Source organism: Ahaetulla prasina, chromosome 8 (assembly GCF_028640845.1).
Source record: "Ahaetulla prasina isolate Xishuangbanna chromosome 8, ASM2864084v1, whole genome shotgun sequence".
In the NCBI taxonomy this organism is placed as follows: Eukaryota; Metazoa; Chordata; class Lepidosauria; order Squamata; family Colubridae; genus Ahaetulla; species Ahaetulla prasina.
Genome location: NC_080546.1, coordinates 32,138,803 through 32,155,754, shown reverse-complemented (window position 1 = coordinate 32,155,754; position 16,952 = coordinate 32,138,803). Strand labels below are relative to the sequence as shown.

At 36.8% G+C, this 16,952-nt stretch overlaps 1 protein-coding gene across 18 annotated transcripts in view; it reads right to left on the bottom strand.

Annotated features, from left to right (window-relative positions):
* Positions 1-5,558: 5,558 nt before the first annotated feature.
* The window catches only part of TMEM154 (transmembrane protein 154), a 33,421-nt gene continuing 22,027 nt past the window's right edge, over positions 5,559-16,952 (bottom strand). For 6 of the 18 annotated variants that reach the window (XM_058192718.1, XM_058192719.1, XM_058192724.1 and 3 more), the window contains one exon: positions 6,364-7,858. In XM_058192718.1, coding sequence (XP_058048701.1) covers positions 7,738-7,858 — 121 coding nt within the window. In that variant the 3' untranslated portion in view covers positions 6,364-7,737. The other 12 variants (XR_009156273.1, XM_058192726.1, XM_058192729.1 and 9 more) reach the window with 8 other exon arrangements.

Here is a 16,952-nt window from a genome sequence, read left to right as displayed (position 1 = left end):
GATATCTGCTTTTCTGTCTAACAGACAACAAGTGGTCAAAATTGGCAATGCTTTATCAAATCCTGTTCCTGTCAAAAGTGGCGTTCCTCAAGGCAGCGTCCTTGGACCAACACTCTTTATACTATACATTAATGATCTTTGTGACCATATCTCAAGTAATTGTGTTCTCTTTGCTGACGATGTCAAACTATTTAACACCACAGACAATACTTCTATCATTCAAAATGACCTTGACCATCTAACCGCTTGGTCTAAAAATTGGCTGCTCCAAATTTCAACCAGCAAATGCTCAGTCTTACATATAGGAAAAAAGAACCCAAACACTAAGTATATACTAGATGGACATTACCTTACAGACGACCCCCATCCCATTAAAGACCTTGGAGTTTTCATGTCAAATGATCTAAGTGCCAAAGCCCACTGCAACTACATAGCAAAAAAAGCTCTAAGAGTTGTAAACCTAATCTTGCGTAGCTTCTTTTCCAAAAACACCACACTACTAACCAGAGCATATAAAACATTTGCTAGACCAATTCTAGAATACAGCTCTCCTGTTTGGAACCCTCACCACATCTCTGACATCAATACAATTGAACGTGTCCAGAAATATTTTACAAGAAGAGTTCTCCATTCCTCTGAAAACAATAAAATACCTTATCCCACCAGACTTGAAATCCTAGGCTTAGAAAACTTGAAACTCCGTCGCCTTCGACAAGACCTAAATTTAACTCACAGAATCATCTATTGTAATGTCCTTCCTGTCAAAGACTACTTCAGCTTTAATTGCAATAATACTAGAGCAACTAATAGATTTAGACTTAATGTCAACCGCTTTAATCTAGATTGCAGAAAATATGACTTCTGTAACAGAATCATCAGTGCTTGGAATACTTTACCTGACTTTGTGGTCTCTTCTCATAATCCTAAAAGCTTTAACCAAAAACTTTCTACTATTGACCTCACCCCATTCCTAAGAGGACCATAAGGGGCGTGCATAAGCGCACAAACATGCCTACCATTCCTGTCCTATTGTTTTTATTTATTTATTTATTTATTTTATTAGATTTATAAACCGCCCTTCTCCCAAAGGACTCAGGGCGGTGTACAGCCAAAATAAAAAGAAACAATGTACAGTTAAAATAAAATTAAAAAACTTATTATACAGTGTGGCCGAAATTAAAATAGTTAAGAATCTAAAAACCCCAATTAAAACCAGAGAGAAGTTTAAAATTTAAAACTAAACAATTTAAGAAAGCCCCGCACGAACAAACAGATATGTTTTCAGTTCGCGGCGGAAGGTCCGAAGGTCAGGTATTTGACGTAAACCAGGGGGAAGTTCATTCCAAAGAGTGGGGGCCCCCACAGAGAAGGATCTTCCCCTGGGGGCCGCCAGCCGACATTGTCTGGCGGACGGCACCCTGAGAAGGCCCTCTCTGTGTGAGCATACGGGTCGGTGGGAGGCATGCGGTAACAGAAGGCGGTCCCGTAAGTACCCAGGTCCCAAGCCATGGAGCGCTTTAAAGGTGGTAACCAGAACCTTGAAATGCACCCGGAAGGCAACAGGAAGCCAGTGCAGTCTGCGCAGGAGAGGTGTCACATGGGAGCTACGTGAGACTCCCTCTATCACCCGCGCAGCTGCATTCTGGACCAACTGAAGCCTCCGAGTGCATCTCAAGGGGAGCCCCATGTAGAGAGCATTGCAATAATCCAGGCGGGAGGTAACAAGAGCATGAGTGACTGTGCATAGGGCATCCCGATCAAGGAAGGGGCGCAACTGGCACACCAGGCGAACCTGGTGAAAGGCCCTCCTGGAGACGGCCGCCAAATGATCTTCAAATGACCCACCAATGCAGAAGAGTTCTTTCTTCTTCATATATATATATATATGCTTATACCTCCTTATATTTACTCATATAAGTGTTTATATACTATATAATCTTTTTGTATGATACCTACATATATTGTTGTGACAAAATAAAATAAATAAAATAAATAAATAAAATAGAGATTTGTAAGTATCTGATGTGATATAGTCCCCTAGGTGAATCTCAGATGAAGTCAGGTTGCTGTTCCGTGAACCATCTGATATAACCCATACTTCAAAGGTATTATAATGTACAGGTAGTCTTCGATTAATAGCACCCTGTTTGGTGACCATTCAAGGACTGGAATAAAAAAGTAGCTTTATGACCAGTCCTTATAGCTATTGCAGTGCATCTGTAGTCACGTGGTCATGTGATCTGCTTGACTCCATGGAATTGATGTCATAAGTCCAGCATGGTCATGTGATGCTTCACTTACGACCATATCATTTAGTAATAGAATTGCTAGTCCCAATTGCAATTGTTAAGTGGAGGACTACCTATAAATGTAATACTGTATGTTGCAGTAATCTGGATTTTGCCAAAACATTGATAAATTGGTAAGGTTCATTTCTGACCCTCTGGCTCATAGATACAAAATGAGTATCCACCAGCTGAAAATCTGATTTTCAAAGGAGAATATAATTCCACACAGCAGGTGCTGAATAGCATTTCTTGTAATAAGAGCCATTTTGTTCCTGTACTGGGAACTCAGAGAAGGATATCAATACCACAGATTCTTCTGTGTATTGATTGGGAATTCAGGCATTTGGAGGATATCTGGATGGAAAGGGTGATTCACATGCATCAGTCCTTCCATACTTCCACCTCTCACAATACTTGACAACACAGTATCAACAGTAGAAACCTTCAAATTTCTGGGTTCTATCATATCGCAAGATCTCAAATGGACAGCTAACATCAAAAACATCATTAAAAAAGGACAACAAAGAATGTTCTTTCTGCGTCAACTCAGTAAGCTCAAACTGCCCAAGGAGCTGCTGATCCAATTCTACAGAGGAATTATTGAGTCTGTCATTTGCACCTCTATAACTGTCTGGTTCGGTTCTGCAACCCAACAAGAAAAACACAGACTTCAGAGGATAATTAGAACTGCAGAAAAAATAATTGCTACCAACCTGCCTTCCATTGAGGACCTGTATACTGCACGAATCAAGAAGAGGGCCATGAAAATATTTACAGACCGTCGCATCCTGGACATAAACTGTTTCAACTCCTACCCTCAAAACGACGCTATAGAGCACTGCACACCAGAACAACTAGACACAAGAACAGTTTTTTCCCGAAGGCCATCACTCTGCTAAACAAATAATTCCCTCAACACTGTCAGACTATTTACTGAATCTGCACTACTATTAATCGTTTCATAGTTCCCATCACCAATCTCTTTCCATTTATGACTGTATGACTATAACTTGTTGCTGGCAATCCTTATGATTTATATTGATATATTGACCATCAATTGTGTTGTAAATGTTGTACCTTGATGAACGTATCTTTTCTTTTATGTACACTGAGAGCATATGCACCAAGATAAATTCCTTGTGTGTCCAATCCCACCTGGCCAATAAATTCTATTCTATTCTATTCTATTCTAATGGATATAAATACACACTACCAGCTATCATCTGATTACACTAGAAGGCTGGTAAAAACAATTCCATTCCCAAGAGTGGGACTTACGATGGGAAACTTTTAAACCCAAATGATCTCTTACATTTTAAAGAATTTCATCTGAAAGATTTGGCTAAGGATCTCTTCCTCATTACCCACTCCCTTTGGCATCAGATTCTCAACATACTATATTGTTCCTATCCCAGAAAATAGCTGGTTGTTTTCTAAGAAATGCTGAATTATTTATGTAGTTCATAATTCTTCTATGAGTGTGGTTACTTCAGATGTTGGCCTTGCATTGTTCTAGCTTTTAAAAAATTTAATAGCAACAATAAAAAGAAAGCTCTCCCAAGTATGTTTCTTCTGCCACATTGTTATACATCATTATTCAGAAAGATGTTTCCAATTATTTACACTAGCTTCTAGAGCAGTACAGCCATGCTGTACTTTTCCCCACATCGTTTTAAAAATGAGAAGAGTTATGCCCAGTTGACTTTAAACTTGAAATGGATAAAGCAGGTTTTTATCTGTATGATATCTATTTTAAATGTAGTCAATCAATCGAACAGTTATTGCAGTCATAAATCAGTACAAGCAGTACAGTACAATCCACAGAGTTCTCTGTAGATAAATGAATGAATGAAAATATAGAGTATGTGTGTGTTTATTCTATTAAATAAAATATAAATTGAATAAAGTTTAAGAAAAAGTTAAAACAAGTAACATCTGTAAATGAGGTTCAGGTTGCAGCCTATATGTAGTTGTATGTTTTGAGCAGGGCAGTGGCCTAGTGGTGAAGACGCTCACCTCCCACTCAGAATGTTGAGAGTTCATTCCTAGGTTGTGGCAGATCAGGGGTGAAATGCTCCCGGTTCGGACCAGATCAGCCGATCCAGTAGCGATGGCAGCAGAAGCAAAAAACCCTGCCCCCTCCCCCGACCATGCCCACCCAGTCGCCTGCTTCCCCACTTGCCAGTTCTTTTAAAAAAAGCTTTTAAAAGGTAAAAAAGAGGCTCTGACGGTCACAGCTGAGCTGCCTGATCATCAGAGCCTTTTTTTTTACTTTTAAAAGCATTTTTTACAACCTATTCAGCTAAATAGGTTGTAAAAAAAATGCTTTTAAAATGTAAAAAAAAGATCGCGCACCAAAGCTGATCACCCCCACACACACCCTGTGTGCTCTTCTACTTACACATGCCTCCTTTTGGCGTACACTGCATGCACGCACCTTGCATTTGGTGTGTGTTGCGTGCTGCGTACTGCGTGCTGCGCATGCACGCACAGTGCATGGGCTGCCAGCGAACCGGTACTTAAACCGGTTCAGATTTCACTACTGCAGCAGATATTTCCCTCCTACAGTAGAAAGAAAAAAAATCTGCTGCAAACTGTGTGTAGTGTCAGGAAGGTCATCCGGCCAGTGAACACTCAGCTCCATCCAGTACAGGATGGTAAAATTGCATGTATGTTTTATCACATTTCCACAAAATTCTGCAAATATGAACAAAGCAGGGTTTATTTATTTATTTATTTATTTATTTATTTTGTCACACAATATATATAAGCATAAGCATGAAATAACTATACAATATATAAGCATATATATAAGCATAAGTATGTAATAACTATATTAATTTATTTTTTATTTATTTTTTATTTATTTTTATTTGTTTATTTATTTTGTCACAACATCATATAAAAAGATTTTATAGTATATAAACATATATATGAGTAAATATTAGGAAGTATAAGCATATATATATATATATATATATATATATATATATATATATATATATATATATATATAGGTCTTTGGTTGTTCGGGTTTTCTCCCGTGTAAGATTGGAAGTGTCTTGGCGGCGTTTCGTGAAGTCTCATTCGTCATCTTCAGGCTTCAGCTTCCCAGAAGCACGCTGAAGCCTGAAGATGACGAATGAGACTTCACAAACGTCGCCAAGACACTTCCAATTTTACGCGGGAGAAAACCCGAATAACCAAAGACCTACATACAAACACCCGCGAAAACCTCAGAAAACAAATATATATATATATATATATATATATATGAAGAAGAAAAGAAAAACAATAGGACAGGAACGGTAGGCACATTTGTTCTCTTAGGAATGGGGTGAGGTAATTGGATATAATGAAAGGAAACAATAGGACAGGAACGGTAGGCACACTTATGCTCCTGGACCCCTTTCCACCTTCTCAAAAATAGCTCCATTCAAGCTCACCTGACTGAGAAGTGGGGGAGGAGGGCTAAGAATGAAGCACTCAAGAACATTCTGAGGTACTACTGAACTGCCACCTTCCATACAGAAACACTGGCAACATTTTTTCTGGGGTTTTTTCTTCTTGTTCTTGCCTGGGCCATGACCCTTTTTTTGAATTTGGTCTTTCTTTTGCTGACTTCTCCTTCACATAAATGTTGTCCTGTTCTGCTCAGTGTTCAGAGGTCCTTACCTTGTCGATAAATGCACATAGTGGTGATCTCTGTATCTGACTTTTTAATGTAATTTTTCCCCCAACTTTTTACCAGGTTGGAAAGAAGGCCTACAGAGCTTGTTTCATCCATTTGCCTTGGCTGCCTCATCAGAAGGGAGGGGAAAGGATGGTTTGGGAATGGAACAGTCAGAAAATGCAACCTGCTTCCTTTTCCATTAAAGATACATGACAAAGATTTTTTTTCTAACTTTTTTTTCCATAAAGTTTCTGGCTGGATCGATCTCATTTTTGAACTTGACTGTATTTTGCCAGCTTATCCTGGCACACCAAATTTGGCCTGCTCTGGTTTTGGAGTTATCCAGTTGATAATAGTACAGAATTTATTTCGAACATTCTGCTGGGCTGGAAGAAATAAAAAGAAAGGAAATGTGTATTTTCATATATATTCCCTTAACATATTTTTTAGCTTATATTACAATTTAGTAATGTAAATATATAACTTTTCTAAATAGTAGCATAATTTTGTACTCAGTCTTTAAGCTCAAAGTGCACTGCTACATTTGTAAAGTATACAGTCCAGTCGACAAATATTAAACTATGTGGATGAGAATAATTGCTTTAAAAATGCAGTCACAAGATAATTCATCTTTATTATTAAATTGAATATAAATAATAAGCATATATTACTTTATTTCTGGACTTACGTCCATGATCCCTTTTCCCAACTGTTGATTTCATTTAATTCCCTGATTTATTTGTAGGCTTAGGAGTGACTCCAAAGGATAGCTGGTTAGATTATCCATAAGTATTCGCTGCCAATGTTCTTCACAACTTAGTCACATTCTATTAAGAGACTATGCACAGGATTAAATTTTTCCTCCCTTGGTAATGATCTTTGCCAACTCTTTTGGTTTCTAATTGGCTTTATGTTTCTTACATGTTTCCCATAAGTTCTGAGATATTTTTAGAATGTTTAGATTTCATCAAAAGCTAAAGCAGAAAAATGTGAGCATTCTCTCTCTGTAGTTTCATATGAGCTTGCAAACTTTAATTTGATAAATATTTGTAAAAAATTTATTTATAGTAGTCAAAATATACTGAAGGCTAGAGCAGTTCAGCAGGAAATATGCATAGCTTAAAACTGAACCAGAGGTTTTCCTCTTAGGTCTTATGGATAAAGAGCTTGAAAGGAAAATTTGGATCTTTATTATTTTATAGTTAATAGCAGAGAGAAACATATATGCACAAAGATGGAAAGATACACTAATTCCCACAATGAAAGAATGTATGGTAAAATGGATGAGTTGGCAGATATTGCAAAATTGACTGATTTAATTAAAAGAGAAGAATGTATCTAGTTTTGTTTCCATTGTATTCAAAAGTGAAAAAAATAAAACTCTTAGGTTTTGATAGCAATAGCAAGGACAATAGCAAGGAACGAAGGACTCACTGGAGAAGAGCCTAATGCTGGGAAAGGTTAAGGGCAAAAGAAGAAGGGGATGACAGAGAATGAGGTGGCTGGATGGAGTGAGCTTAAATAGACTCCAGAGGATGGTAGAGGACAGGAAGACCTGGAGGAACATTGTCCATGGGGTCGTGATGCGTCGGACATGACTAACAAGAACAAGCAATAGCAATAGCACTTACACTTAAGAGTGTTTTAGAGCCCTCTCTAAGTAGTTTGCAGAGTCAGCATATTGCCCCCAAAAATCTGGATCCTCATTTTACCGTCCTCGGAAGGATGGAAGACTGAGTCAACCTTGAGCCTGATGAGATTCGATCTGCCAAACTACTAGCAGCCGGTGATCAGAAGAAGTAGCCTGCAGTACCACACTCTAACCACTGTGCCACTGCAGCTCTTGATGATTAGAATGACTTTGTTGATATGGAAATGGATTGAAATATCTAAAAATCTAAAACAAAAAACTGAGGTTGTAATTCTATTGCACTGAAAAATCTTGGAAGTCACTATTTTTTAATTTCTTTTTTATCTCTTCGCACTTTTCTTTCTTCCTTTTAACTTATTTTTTGTTTGTTTTTGTATTTTTTACCTTATAGTAAACTTTAATATATTTTGCTTTTAAACAAATAGAAATTAAACATAGCTAAATCATTCTTCAGGAATATCCAGGATAAAAATGCAGGATATCACCTATATACATAATGCTCTCCACTTTATTTTTAACATCTAGAGTTCTGACTGACATATTTGGTAATGTAATGATCGACCAAAAAGATGAAATTGTCAACACAAAATGCTAGACTAGAGACATGGACCATAGCAACACATTATTTCTCAATCAGAAATTTCAAAGCCCTCTAAACAATTTTAACTCCAGAAGCTTTCAAAATCACAGAACCCTTCCAAAAATTGCTGCCATATTGTGATATTTTATGGGGGGAAGAGTAATTATATTAATTGTGATTAATTAATTTCATTTCAAACTTTCCATTTTTGTCCTGGGCCTGCTACTTTGTTTTGGATTCACTTTTATTTATCACTTAATGACTAGATCAATGTTATGCACCCCAGTTTTAGGGAATGTTGTAAAATACCATGATTTAGTAATATATTAAGAACTATTTACATAGATATTCCTTTAATCTTCTCAGGCATACGTATTATTTGCTTAATTTTCTAAAATCTCAGAACAGTTGTGTATCAGTATGGATATACCAAGATCTGATCACTAAGGAAAAGAAAATTTCTGCCATTCTTCCAGAATGCAAGAATGGAGATATAAAAATCCTGATTACATTAAATTATTGGTACTTTGTTGTGATCTAGACATTAAAATCTGCAATTCTCCCATGCAGAAAAGACGAAAATAGCAAGCAGGATTTGAGTGTAATTGCAGGTGTATTCTTCCTAAAATTATATTCAGAATATAGGTAGTCCTCGACTTATGATCACAATTGAGCCCAAAATTTCTGTTGCTAAATGAGACATTTTTTAAATGAGTTTTGCCCATTTTATGACTTTTCTTGCCACAGTTAAGGTCACAAAAGGTGATTACATGACCCCAGGACACTGCAACTGTCATAAATGGGAGTCAGTTGTCAAACATCTGAATTTTGATTACGTGACAATGGAGATACTGTAACAGTCGTAAGTGTGAAAAGTAGTCATACGTTACTTTTTTAAGTGCTGTTGTAACTTCAAACAGTCACTTAATAAACTTTTGTAAGTTGAGGACTACCTAAACATTTAATCAAATGGGAAATAGGGTTGTCAGACTTCTCTTATAGCAGTCTGGAAACAGTTAATACCAAAAAGCTTTTATTGTAAGGTTAATTAGTAACAATGCAACAATTTCAGCCTCTTTCAAATGATGAAGTTATTTGTTGGCAAATTTATTTTTATTTTTATTTTATTTATTTATTTATTTTGTCGAGTACATATTAGATAATATATATAAGTATATGCATGAATTGAATACATAAAATGAATACAATTAAAGGGAACATTAGGACAGGGATGATAGGCACACTAGTGCTCTTATGCACGCCCCTTACAAACCTCTAATGAATGGGGTGAGGTCAACAGTAGCCAGTCTAAGGTTAAAATTTTGGGGGTTTGGGGATGAGACCACAGAGTCTGGTAGTGCATTCAGGGCATTAACAATTCTGTTACTGAAGTCATATTTTCTGCAATCGAGTTTGGAGCGGTTCACTTTAAGTTTGAATCTATTGTGTGCTCGTGTATTGTTGTGGTTGAAGCTGAAGTAGTCATTGATAGGTAGGACATTGTAGCAGATGATTTTATGAACTATGCTTAGGTCATACCGAAGGCGGCGTAGTTCTAAATTTTCTAAATCCAGAATTTCAAGTCTGGTAGCATAAGGTATTTTGTTGCGAGCAGAGGAGTGGAGGATTATTCTTGTAAAATATTTCTTGACGCGCTCAATTGTATTAATGTCCAATATACAGTGCGGGTTCCAGACAGATGAGCTGTATTCGAGAATTGGTCTAGCAAATGTTTTGTATGCTCTGGTTAGTAGTGTAATTTTACCAGAGAAGAAGCTACGCAAGATTAGGTTAACAACTCTTAATTAATTAATTAATTAATTAATTAGGATAGGACAGTTCTGATTCTGATTCTGTTATTTGTTTGCTATGAAGGGTAGTAATTCAGCCCCTTTTGTGAGGGATGGGGCAGTCTACTCTTTGGAAAATGTCACTATACTTCTTAGTATGAGAACAGGGGAGAAGAATCTGCTAAGCAACCTTTGAGAGTTAAAAATTCCAAAAAAATCATGATACCGAGTTATGAAAAACACAGTATTTTTGGGCGTGGTACTTGCGTTCCAAGGTGAAAATAAATTATTTCTAATCTTTTCTGCAATTGAAACTCTTTCAGATCACCCACTTGAAATATCAAAAGCATCTAAAATATTTTTACAGTAATTAAGAAATCCATTAATTAATCCATTAATCAAATGCAATTAGTTATAAGACAACAATAGCCAAATGATCAAGAAATTTACTCAATGCGTGGGCTATGTCACAAACAGCTCAAGCCAATGTTTAGTCCAGGTAATGCTTTAGGATTCCTGCCTGTGGTTGGTAAGAAAACAGCTCTTCAGTGGGAGATTGCTGCCCATTTTCAGCTGGACTGAAAGAGAGTTACTTAAAAAAAATGAAATTCCAGAACTATTTCTTACCACACAGCAACTGCACAGGTTTCTTAGCAACTGTAACACTCAAGCACCAATTAGCATCTTTCCAGTTTAGGATGATGCCTCTGAAACATCTAAATTTCTGAAATAATGGCATGAAAATTACAATCACAAAAGCTCTTAAAAACACTCTATTTTTTTAAAAAAATCAACTTCTAAGACACAACCTTGCTGTGATGCTTATATCTTCACTAAATTCTGAACTGGCATCCCTGTTCGAATTATTATTCTACCACAATTTAATAGGGATAAATTCAGAATGAGCAGAAGGAAAGACGGACGGAACTACACTGCAGACAACATTTTTTGCAGGTGGTTGTTCAAAGAGGCTCCTTACAACATACAGACGAGGGAAGCAAATTTTGTGAAAAGCTATTTGAGAAAAGACATGAACTTGATAAGGTCTTATCAATTCTATCTCAGCAGCCAGGCCAACTCAGTTTTCCAAAGCAAAGCGGAAAGATATATTTCACTAACAATAGAATTTGTTTTTGTAAAATTTAAAAACTGTACAAGCTCAATTTTTCTTTATAGGGATCAGCTTCCCATGTATTTGTATGTGCATTTAATTATTAGGTTTATGTGCTGCTACAGTAAAACAACTTTCACACTTTGAGATAGTTATATTAGCTATCACCATCATTGTCATCATGATCATCATGAGCCATAGTGGCACAGTGGATAGAATGCTGTGCGGCAGGCTAATTCTGCTGACTACCAGATGTCAGCAGTTTGGCAGTTCAAATCTCAGCAGCTCAAAGTTGACTCAGCCTTCCATCTTTCCGAGGCAGGTAAAATGAAGAATCGGATTGTTGGGGGCAGTATGCTGACTCTCAACTGCTTAGAGAGGTCTTTAACGCACTGTGAAGCAGTATATAAGTGTAAGTGCTATTGCTATCATCATCATCATTTTAGCCATTGGGGTCTACAACCTTAAGCACTCAAAGAGCCATCTGGACCCATTTCCCACAGAAAACACCAGGAGCTTGGCCAACTCAATGTCACTCCCACCCAGTCATATGACACACGTCCCAGCCACGCCTACCCAGGTTTTGTGGCTCCGGGTGCTTTCCGTGGGAAATGGGTCTGTCTGTCTGTCTGTCCGTCCGTCCCTCTCTCTCTCTTTCTCTCTCTCTCTCATTTGTTTCTCTCTTTTCCCACTCTTTCTTTCCCTTTTCTCCCCTTCTTTCTCTCTCTCTCATTTCTCTCTCCCTCTCCCTCTCTCCCCCCCTCATTTGTTTCTCTCTTTTTCCTCTCATTCTCTCCCTCTCTTTCTCTCTTCTTTTCTCTCTCTCTCTCTCTCTCATTTTTGTTTTTCTCTCTTTTTCCGCTCCCTCTCTCTTTTTATCAAATGGGATACATTCTATGACTGCCTTGGTCCACCTGCCATCAGTTCTTCTTGCTATGTGACCAGCCCATTTCCATTTCAATTTTTTTGCTCTCTTGATGATGTCATATACTTTCATTTGTTTTCTAATCCATGTGCAGGTCTTTCTATCTTGTCTTGTAATGCCAAGCATGTATCTTTCCATAGCTCTTTGCGCCACTCGTACCTTTTGTATCAATTCTGAAGCTAATGTCCATATTTCACTTGCATATGTGAGAGCAGATAGACACACTATATTAACATATATTAACTATATGTTTTTTATATTGCCTACCGTGTTTCCCTGAAAATAAGATCCTGTCTTATTTTTGAACCCCGAAATAAGTGCTTGGCCTTATTTTTGGGGAGGTCTTATTATTTTGGGGCACCTGGAGCAAGATGGGGCTCCTTTTGCCATCTTACCTGATTTCCAGCTTTGCGTTTAAATATTTTCTGGGGAGGCTTATTTTAGCGCATGTGCTCAAAAGCCCGATTGGACTTATTATCAGGGGATGTCTTCTTTTCTGGGAAACAGGGTATATATATTACCTATGTATTTGTTGGTCTTTAAATATTTATTTGACAGTGTATGAGTTTAAAGTAATCCCTGACTTTTGTTAAAGAAATCAGTAATTTGCCAATTATATCATTATAATAAAGATCTTTTAATGCTATATATTTTGACTGAATTACATTACCCTCATCATGACTAGTGTTTATATTCCCCCTGAAACTTAATATAGATTTCCCAACCTCAGAGGTATGTAATTTCTTTAATGGTATAGAAATCAGATCTGATAAGGAAAAATGTCATTAACTAGGCATATTCACCGAAGTGAAAGCCTTATACAATAGTAATCTTCAATGCCAAAAGAACTGTGACACAGAAAAAGCAAAGTCTGAGGCCCTACAGATCAGGATTAATTTTAACAAGCTAATAAGTTAACTCAGCAATTCTCAATATTTTCCATCATGTGGACTACTACATGATAATTGAAGTGGTACAGAAAGCTTCTGTCCTGGGCCCTGCCAGTCAGAATTCTTTAGCTGATGGAGTCCACAACATTTTATTTATTTATTTAACCTTTTATTTATTTACAAATAATTGAAGATGGCAAATGTATCCAAAACACATTCTTCCTCCTATTTTCCCCTCAACAACAACCCTGTGAGGTAAATTAGGTTGAGAGCTAGTGACTGGCCCAAAGTCATCCAGCTGGCTACCTTCCCTGCTATCTTTATCGGCTGAGGAATATGTCAGATGCCTTACATTGAACCCGTTTTATCTTTCTATCTGATTTCTAAATATAAAATATAAATTCACTCCGTGACCCTTGAAAGAGTAATTAAAGCTGCAGGAAAGGTTAGGGCAGAATCTACAGACAAAAGAGAAAGGGCAAAACCGAGCCCCCAGGACCTTGGAGAGCAGCAAATAAATTGGGCTGACTGAGCTTTATTCTGTTACAGCAATAATTTAATGCTTTCTTCCATGCAGTGAAGATTTATATTAGATAACGAGGACTTTGTTTTGATTAGCTCCAGTGCCTAAAGAGTCTAAACCATTGATGAGCCCTCACTTCATTTTTCAGCCTCATGCTTTTAAAAGGAAAGGAATATGGAGATTCTGCTGAAGAGTCAGATTCAACAGATTAACAGAGTTGGAAGGGACCCTGCAGGTCATCAAGTCCAACCCACTGCCCAAGCAGGAGACCCTACATCTGCCTCTACCTAGGATCAAACTCACAACCTCCTGATTATGAGGCAAAAGCTCCGGCCACCGTGTCTTGGCATAGGTCTCTTGGGTTCTTCGTCCAAGAGGCTTCTGAATATGGGGCTGAGTCTCTTGTCTTATGTTGCAGTTTAAGGGCTTCAAAACATGATAGGTTCTTTTTGATTCAGAGGATTTCATAGTCCAAAGGCAGGGGAGATACTTCACATCTGCTGTTAAGGCAACAAAAGAGAGTCTCCTAGCACCACCAGCAAACATTTGGAAATGCTTCATTTAAACCTGTAAATACGTTTTAAGTTAGTTTTTCCTTACAAAACATCCAGAACACTTTATACTGAGCACAGGTGTGCTGAAGAAAAATCACTGTACGTATGTATAAAAGAATATTTTATTCTTATTTATATTACACATGTATGATTACAGTATAAAACATTTTATCAAAAAAAAAGTACAATGTAAGCTGTAAATAAAAAATAATAATAACTGAATATACTACATGATTTCAACAAATGTTACCAAATGGTTGTTAAGGATGCTTCATTTATCTTGCTGAAGATATTGTTGAGTCATTTGTGTATATAACAAATACGTATATATGTACTGTAGGTAAGAATTGGGGAGGAAATCAATGGTATAGTTTAATAGCTGACAAACAATTCAGTAATACCTTGCTGTCTTGGGATTTCTGTGAAAGACATAGTTCACAGACTCTGTAAACTGTGGCTGTTGTCATCTCTTAATTGACTATTATAGTTTACTCTTCATAAGGCTGCTCTTAAAGATGACCTGGAGTCTACAATTGGCACAGAAGGTGGCCATCCACCCGCTGATTCGTGCCAATTTATTTAAAAGCATTGTCTATGCTGTAGTTGTTAATTATTAAATCTTTTATAGCTTGAGTCATTATTTTTGAAATGATTTGCAGTACAGTGGTACCTTGATATTCAACCGCTTTGAAAATCAAATATGGTACTCAACATATTTTGATGCAAAAATTTTGTCCCAGGACTCAAATACGTTTGGTTCTCAACTCACAAGCTAGAACTTGTCGGTGTCAGCTGCCTTCTGACTCACTACATTATTCCTTATGAGAAAAAAATTATTTGGTACTCATTGTTTTTGGTATACGTTGAGCCTCCCAGAACCAATTAATGATGAGTACCAAGGTACCACTCTATATTGAATCTGCCACCCAACCTGAGAGATCATGAGTCCAAGGCATGGAGGATAGTCTAGTTAGGAGCTGTCCCTTCATTCATTCATTACAATAGTTTGTTTCATATGGTCAAAATGATTCCCACTCTGCTAATATTTAGAAAGTCTATTTAAAAATGTATTTTTCCACAAGGTCTTTGGCTAGCAGCAATGATCAGATTTCAATGTGTATTTTGAATTAATTATTGTTTTCACACTTTTATAATTGTAAGCCATGTAGAATCTTGTGTGAGAATGACATAAAACAGATTATATATGGACTTGCATACATAAACATTTTTCCTCATTCTGCTTATAATTATTTACTATATATCTTCCTTCCCAAGTTCAAGGCAACTAAAATAAAATGAAACATTTCCCTTGGTACAACTCTATAGCATGGGCATGGTTTATTTTGATTATCCAAGGCCATACAGTGAATAAGATGTCATGGCTGAAAATATTAATCTAGATATTAGTGGTTCAAATCCATTATTCCATCAACTGGGCCTTTTTAACCAGTAAACAGGAGTTTCATTATGCTTTTCCTCTTTTGAAATTATTGGTCATAGCCTACATAAGACTACTAATAGCTCTGATGTAGAAGTGCAGAGCTCTTCCAAAAATTGTTTCCCACTTGCAATATGATAGAAAAGAAAATGATTAAATGCATTGGAAGTAATCATTTTATTCATAATTAAATTTTAATTTAATTTAATTTAATTTTTGGCCTAACCTTGATCTAGTCCTTTGTCTTGGACACAGGACTTTTTAAAATATGCCTATTGGCACATAATCCAAAGGCTGAATGCTGCCCTTGATTTTGCAAAAGTTTTCTAGTCCTAGTGCCAGTAACCTTTTAGCAATCTCTTCAGGGATTTCTGAATTGTTTCCTGCAGGATTAATAGTAAGTTTGCTACTGCATTTTGAGCAATGTCATTCTGAGGAGGGGAAATGTGTTGTGATAAATAAGAAACTCTTCCTTGGCAGTGATAGACAATTCAGATTCAGAGCCTCAACATCACAACTAAGTAAGAGCAAAATATAACTTGTGTGAAATCTCACTTTTTTAATCCAGGACAGTGGTGGGATTCAGCCGGTTCGCACCACTTCAGGAGAACCGGTTGTTACCTTTCTGAGCAGTTTGGTGAACTGGTTGTTGGAAGAAATCATTAGGGCAGAGAGCCGGTTGTTAAATTATTTGAGTTCCACCACTGAATTTGGGGAAAGATTAAGTTAATTATATAAACTATACAATTAATCTACCCTATGTCTGTTCAAGGATATAGTCTACTTAATTCAATATTGTTATACCCTGAGTAGGAGAATAAATATTTGATTGACCTGATAGGCATGCTATCTATCTTGAATATAAGGATTCACTCTTCTTGAAAGTCAGCGTTTCCCCACTTCGTTATCCTTTGGCTATATAGGGTTGCAGCTACCAAAATTCCCATTCAACATAGTCAATCTATATTAGATGAACACAAATTCATATTCAGGCACGGGGGAAAAAGTGAACTAGAGAATGTAGTCAGGCTTTTATATTGGGTTAGATGGCCAGCAGTAACATGAAAGTGGATCTCAGGAATAAAATCAAGTCTATTCCACATACGTATCTTTTTTCTAATTTCTGATTCACTGTATTTTGTAGTGTTCCTTAACTGTGTTACATTATAAATACAAAACTGAGTTAAATACATGAATTCACATAAGAATTTACATCTGTATGATAAAGCACCTATAAACTATAGGTAACATGGATATTCTTATATTTATAGATTGCATTTGCCATTTGCAATCATGATAGGTCCTTTCTTATTCAGAGGATGTCATAGTCCAAAGGCAGGGGAGATACTTCACGTCTGCTGTTGAGGCAACAAAAGAAATTCTTCTAGCACCACTAGCAACCCTTTGGAAATGCTTCATTTAAACTTGTAAATATGTTTAAATTAGTTTTTTTTCCTACAGAATATCTAGAGCACTTCATACTGAGCCCAGGTGTTGTGCAACACATTGCAATGTAGCAAACGTTATCC